This window comes from Cheilinus undulatus, linkage group 22, assembly GCF_018320785.1.
Source record: "Cheilinus undulatus linkage group 22, ASM1832078v1, whole genome shotgun sequence".
In the NCBI taxonomy this organism is placed as follows: domain Eukaryota; kingdom Metazoa; phylum Chordata; class Actinopteri; order Labriformes; family Labridae; genus Cheilinus; species Cheilinus undulatus.
This window is the reverse complement of record NC_054886.1, coordinates 36,489,952-36,497,103: the sequence shown is the minus strand read 5'-3', so window position 1 is coordinate 36,497,103 and position 7,152 is coordinate 36,489,952. Positions and strand designations below refer to the sequence as shown.

The following is a 7,152-nucleotide window of genomic DNA, read 5'->3' as shown; positions in this document are numbered from 1 at the left end:
ACAGACAGGCCTCTCCACAGACACATATACTTTATTTTTTATTATTTTATTTTATTTTTTAAACATGGAGCCACAGACAGGCCTCTCCACAGACACATTCCTCCACATCTGTCTGTCACTCCTCCCTTAAATCCCGCCCTCCCCCATTAACTGACAGGTCTCCCAGCCAATCAGAGCAGGAGGGGGCGTGTCCTCGCGGTGTCCGGCTGCTTTTGTCTAAAGTTTTGTCTGCAGTGAGTTGGTGGGTGTTTAAACTGGCCTCACAGGCACGCACTGGGAGCGCTGGGAGCACTGGGCGCTTCATCACCTCCTCCTCTGTTTGTGTTGGCTTCTTTCCCGACGACCTCCAGCCGACACACCGACCCCTGCGCGCTCACCAGGCCGCCTCTATCAGCTCCTGTCCCGGCCTCGGAGGCAGCCGCGCCCCGCTCTCTGTCCCGGAGGGAAAAAAAAAACAGGGAAAAGTTTGAGGAAAAGGATAAAACTGAGCGAAAAGGAGGAGAGGACATACTCGGACACCATGTTGGATTTACTTTCATGTCTTTTTCTCCTTTTCTGAACTTTTTTTCTGACTTTGGAGGCGTCCATCTTGAAGTTTGGAGGATTTTCTGCCCCTTCTTCTTCTCCTCTACCTTTATAAAAACCGGATCTGCTTGTGGATTTTATTTGACTTCTCAGCTCCAATGAGGCGCGCGCGGCCGGCCGAGAGCGAGCCCAGCTGACGTCACTGATCGATAGTTGTGATCGGCTGTCTGATCGAGTTTGGCTTCGATCGTCCCGGGGGGGATGGAGGGAGTCCGGGCTGTGCTGCTCCTCCTCCCGCTGCTCCTGCTCCATGGCTGCTCCGCCGACGAAGGTAAGACAAGTTTGTCCTAAAGGGCTGCCGTACTGATCGATCCGACCTCAGCGGACGAGATTAATCGATTATTTTGTCTAGGAACGACGCCGGGACTTTATTTTGAAGGAAAACAAGATGATGTGTAGATTAACGATCAATGATTTACCAGAGTGTTACCGAGCCCTGCTCAACCAAAGAGCCTGATGGTCGCCAAATACACCTGAGAGAGCCTCGGTCTGAGAGGAAAGGACGGTTACAGTGGCAATAAAGTCAGTTTGAGAGGTGAAAGTGGTCAAAAAGCAGCAAAATGTGGCAAAACATGGGTGAAAGCTGGCAAAAATGATTTTAAAACCAGTTACAGGTGGCAAAAATGGTCAAAAAGCAGCGAAGAAGGGGCAAAACATGGGTGAAAGCTGGCAAAAATGATTTTAAAACCAGTTACAGGTGGCAAAAATGGTCAAAAAGCAGCAAAATGTGGCAAAACATGGGTGAAAGCTGGCAAAAATGATTTTAAAATCAGTTACAGGTGGCAAAAATGGTCAAAAAGCAGCGAATTGTGGCAAAAACATGGGTGAAAGCTGGCAAAAATGATTTTAAAACCAGTTACAGGTGGCAAAAGTTACAGGTGGCAAAACTGGTCAAAAAGCAGCAAAATGTGGCAAAACACGGGTGAAAGCTGGCAAAAATGATTTTAAAATCAGTTACAGGTGGCAAAAATGGTCAAAAAGCAGCAAAATGTGGCAAAACATGGGTGAAAGCTGGAAAAAATGATTTTAAAACCAGTTACAGGTGGCAAAAATGGTCAAAAAGCAGCAAAATGTGGCAAAACATGGGTGAAAGCTGGTAAAAATGATTTTAAAATCAGTTACAGGTGGCAAAAATGGTCAAAAAGCAGCGAAGAAGGGGCAAAACACGGAAGAGAGCTGGAAAAAATGATTAAAAACTCAGTTACAGGTGGCAAAACTGGTCAAAAAGCAGCAAAATGTGGCAAAACATGGGTGAAAGCTGGCAAAAATGATTTTAAAATCAGTTACAGGTGGCAAAAATGGTCAAAAAGCAGCAAAATGTGGCAAAACATGGGTGAAAGCTGGTAAAAATGATTTTAAAACCAGTTACAGGTGGCAAAAATGGTCAAAAAGCAGCAAAATGTGGCAAAACATGGGTGAAAGCTGGCAAAAATGATTTTAAAACCAGTTACAGGTGGCAAAAATGGTCAAAAAGCAGCAAAATGTGGCAAAACATGGGTGAAAGCTGGCAAAAATGATTTTAAAACCAGTTACAGGTGGCAAAAATGGTCAAAAAGCAGCAAAATGTGGCAAAACATGGGTGAAAGCTGGCAAAAATGATTTTAAAACTCAGTTACAGGTGGCAAAACTGGTCAAAAAGCAGCAAAATGTGGCAAAACATGGGTGAAAGCTGGCAAAAATGATTTTAAAATCAGTTACAGGTGGCAAAAATGGTCAAAAAGCAGCAAAATGTGGCAAAACATGGGTGAAAGCTGGCAAAAATGATTTTAAAATCAGTTACAGGTGGCAAAAATGGTCAAAAAGCAGCAAAATGTGGCAAAACATGGGTGAAAGCTGGCAAAAATGATTTTAAAATCAGTTACAGGTGGCAAAAATGGTCAAAAAGCAGCGAAGAAGGGGCAAAACACGGGTGAAAGCTGGCAAAAATGATTTTAAAATCAGTTACAGGTGGCAAAAATGGTCAAAAAGCAGCAAAATGTGGCAAAACTCGGGTGAAAGCTGGCAAATATGATTTTAAATGCAGTTACAGGTGGCAAAATGGTCAAAAAGCAGCACAATGCGGCAAAACACGGGTGAAAGCTGGCAAAAATGATTTTAAAACCAGTTACAGGTCGCAAAAATGGTCAAACACCAGCAAAATGTGGCAAAACATGGGTGAAAGCTGGCAAAAATGATTTTAAAATCAGTTACAGGTGGCAAAATGGTCAAAAGCAGCAAAAGAAGGGGCAAACCACGGGTGAAAGCTGGCAAAAATGATTTTAAAATCAGTTACAGGTGGCAAAAATGGTCAAAAAGCAGCAAAATGTGGCAAAACATGGGTGAAAGCTGGCAAAAATGATTTTAAAATCAGTTACAGGTGGCAAAAATGGTCAGAAAGCAGCAAAATGTGGCAAAACATGGGTGAAAGCTGGCAAAAATGATTTTAAAACCAGTTACAGGTGGCAAAAATGGTCAAAAAGCAGCGAAGAAGGGGCAAAACACGGAAGAGAGCTGGAAAAAATGATTAAAAACTCAGTTACAGGTGGCAAAAATGGTCAAAAAGCAGCAAAATGTGGCAAAACACGGGTGAAAGCTGGCAAAAATGATTTTAAAATCAGTTACAGGTGGCAAAAATGGTCAAAAAGCAGCAAAATGTGGCAAAACATGGGTGAAAGCTGGCAAAAATGATTTTAAAACCAGTTACAGGTGGCAAAACTGGTCAAAAAGCAGCAAAATGTGGCTAAACATGGGTGAAAGCTGGTAAAATGATTTTAAAATCAGTTACAGGTGGCAAACATGGTCCAAAAGCACCGAAGACGGGGCAAAACACGGTTGAAAGCTGGAAAAAATGATTTAAAACTCAGTTACAGGTGGCAAAACTGGTCAAAAAGCAGCAAAATGTGGCAAAACACGGGTGAAAGCTGGCAAAAATGATTTTAAAATCAGTTACAGGTGGCAAAAATGGTCAAAAAGCAGCAAAATGTGGCAAAACACGGGTGAAAGCTGGTAAAAATGATTTTAAAATCAGTTACAGGTGGCAAAAATGGTCAAAAAGCAGCAAAATGTGGCAAAACATGGGTGAAAGCTGGCAAAAATGATTTTAAAACCAGTTACAGGTGGCAAAAATGGTCAAAAAGCAGCAAAATGTGGCAAAACATGGGTGAAAGCTGGCAAAAATGATTTTAAAATCAGTTACAGGTGGCAAAAATGGTCAAAAAGCAGCAAAATGTGGCAAAACATGGGTGAAAGCTGGCAAAAATGATTTTAAAATCAGTTACAGGTGGCAAAAATGGTCAAAAAGCAGCAAAATGTGGCAAAACATGGGTGAAAGCTGGCAAAATGATTTTAAAACTCAGTTACAGGTGGCAAAATGGTCAAAAAGCAGCAAAATGTGGCAAAACATGGGTGAAAGCTGGCAAAATGATTTTAAAATCAGTTACAGGTGGCAAAAATGGTCAAAAAGCAGCAAAATGTGGCAAAACATGGGTGAAAGCTGGCAAAAATGATTTTAAAACCAGTTACAGGTGGCAAAACTGGTCAAAAAGCAGCAAAATGTGGCAAAACATGGGTGAAAGCTGGCAAAAATGATTTTAAAATCAGTTACAGGTGGCAAAACTGGTCAAAAAGCAGCAAAATGTGGCAAAACATGGGTGAAAGCTGGAAAAATGATTTTAAAATCAGTTACAGGTGGCAAAAATGGTCAAAAGCAGCAAAATGTGGCAAAACATGGGTGAAAGCTGGCAAAAATGATTTTAAAATCAGTTACAGGTGGCAAAAATGGTCAAAAAGCAGCAAAATGTGGCAAAACATGGGTGAAAGCTGGCAAAAATGATTTTAAAATCAGTTACAGGTGGCAAAAATGGTCAAAAAGCAGCAAAATGTGGCAAAACATGGGTGAAAGCTGGCAAAAATGATTTTAAAATCAGTTACAGGTGGCAAAACTGGTCAAAAAGCAGCAAAATGTGGCAAAACATGGGTGAAAGCTGGCAAAAATGATTTTAAAACCAGTTACAGGTGGCAAAAATGGTCAAAAAGCAGCAAAATGTGGCAAAACATGGGTGAAAGCTGGCAAAAATGATTTTAAAACCAGTTACAGGTGGCAAAAATGGTCAAAAAGCAGCAAAATGTGGCAAAACACGGGTGAAAGCTGGCAAAAATGATTTTAAAACCAGTTACAGGTGGCAAAAATGGTCAAAAAGCAGCAAAATGTGGCAAAACATGGGTGAAAGCTGGCAAAAATGATTTTAAAATCAGTTACAGGTGGCAAAAATGGTCAAAAAGCAGCAAAATGTGGCAAAACATGGGTGAAAGCTGGAAAAAATGATTTTAAAATCAGTTACAGGTGGCAAAAATGGTCAAAAAGCAGCAAAATGTGGCAAAACATGGGTGAAAGCTGGCAAAAATGATTTTAAAATCAGTTACAGGTGGCAAAAATGGTCAAAAAGCAGCAAAATGTGGCAAAACACGGGTGAAAGCTGGCAAAAATGATTTAAAACTCAGTTACAGGTGGCAAAAATGGTCAAAAAGCAGCAAAATGTGGCAAAACACGGGTGAAAGCTGGCAAAAATGATTTTAAAATCAGTTACAGGTGGCAAAAATGGTCAAAAAGCAGCAAAATGTGGCAAAACACGGGTGAAAGCTGGTAAAAATGATTTAAAACTCAGTTACAGGTGGCAAAAATGGTTAAAGAGCAGCAAAATGTGGCAAAACATGGGTGAAAGCTGGTAAAAATGATTTTAAAACCAGTTACAGGTGGCAAAAATGGTTAAAGAGCAGCAAAATGTGGCAAAACATGGGTGAAAGCTGGAAAAAATGATTTTAAAATCAGTTACAGGTGGCAAAAATGGTTAAAGAGCAGCAAAATGTGGCAAAACATGGGTGAAAGCTGGAAAAAATGATTTTAAAATCAGTTACAGGTGGCAAAAATGGTCAAAAAGCAGCAAGTATGTAGCAAAACATGGGTGAAAGCTGGCAAAAATGATTTTAAAACCAGTTACAGGTGGCAAAAATGGTCAAAAAGCAGCAAAATGTGGCAAAACATGGGTGAAAGCTGGCAAAAATGATTTTAAAACCAGTTACAGGTGGCAAAAATGGTCAAAAAGCAGCAAAATGTGGCAAAACATGGGTGAAAGCTGGCAAAAATGATTTTAAAATCAGTTACAGGTGGCAAAAATGGTCAAAAAGCAGCAAAATGTGGCAAAACATGGGTGAAAGCTGGTAAAAATGATTTTAAAACCAGTTACAGGTGGCAAAAATGGTCAAAAAGCAGCAAAATGTGGCAAAACATGGGTGAAAGCTGGAAAAAATGATTTTAAAATCAGTTACAGGTGGCAAAAATGGTCAAAAAGCAGCAAAATGTGGCAAAACACGGGTGAAAGCTGGTAAAAATGATTTAAAACTCAGTTACAGGTGGCAAAAATGGTCAAAATGTGGCAAAAATGTTTTTTGAAATAAGACTAAAATGGACAAAAGTGACAAAATGGCCAACAACTGGCTAAGAAGTATCAAAAATGGGTGAAAATTTAAAAATGGGGCGAAAAATTGCCAAAATTGATTAAAAATGAGTTATAGGTGGCAAAAAATGGGTGAAAATTGGCCAAATTGATGAAAACACAAGTTACAGATGGAGAAAATGGTAAAAAATGTGGCAAAACATGGGTGAAAGAGACTTTAATGGACACAGGTGACAAAATGGTCAAAAGCTGGCTAAAAAGTGGCAAAAAATGGATGAAAATGTGAAAAATGGGGTGAAAAAGTGGCAAAATTGATAAAAAATGAGTGATAGGAGGCAAAACATGGTGAAAAAAACAGTTAAAATGTGGCAAAAAACTGTGAAATGAGACTATTATGGACAAAAGTGAATAACTGGAAAAAAAATGGCATTCAATGGCAAAAGGCAGCTTACAGGGCTGAGAATGGGCAAAACATGGCAAAAAAAGAGGAAAAAATTTACAATAAAGCAAAAAGCAGGACAAAAGAGAAAAAACTAGTGAAAAGGGGCAAAAGAAGAGTCAAAGTTGGACTTTAAAGCTGTTAAAGTAGATTAAAAGTGGCAAAAAAGGGGAAAATTGTAAATACGCCCAACAGAAATATATATATATATATATATATATATATATACATATATACACATATATACATATATATATATATATATATATATATATATACATATATACACATATATACATATACATATATATATATGTATATATATACACCGCGTGCAGAAGTATTAGACAAGTGAGTATTTTGATATTATCTTCATTGTTATGCACATTTTCCAACTTAAAGCTCTATAAACTGGAACGCTTATTGGAATGAAGCATTATCAGGTGGTGTTTATCTGTCTAATGAGGGGGGGAGTGGCCTAAAGTGATCGCCACCCTATATCACGGTGTACAGAATTATTAGGCAGCCTCTCTTCCTCAGACACAATGGGCCAAAAAAGAGATTTAACAGACTCTGAAACATCAGAAATTGTAAAATCCCTTTCAGAGGGATGCAGCACACTTGAAATAGCAAAGCTATTGAAACGTGATCACCCAACAATCAAACGTTTTGTTGGAAACATCAATCAAGGTCGCA

General features: G+C 39.2%; 1 protein-coding gene across 1 annotated transcript in view; it reads left to right on the top strand.

The window, feature by feature from the left end:
* Nucleotides 1-425: 425 nt before the first annotated feature.
* ephb4b (eph receptor B4b) overlaps nucleotides 426-7,152 on the top strand; it is a 40,755-nt gene continuing 34,028 nt past the window's right edge. The window contains exon 1 of the mRNA XM_041779100.1: nucleotides 426-856. Within this exon, the coding sequence (XP_041635034.1) occupies nucleotides 787-856 (70 nt within the window). The 5' untranslated portion in view covers nucleotides 426-786. The remainder of the gene's footprint in view (nucleotides 857-7,152) is intronic.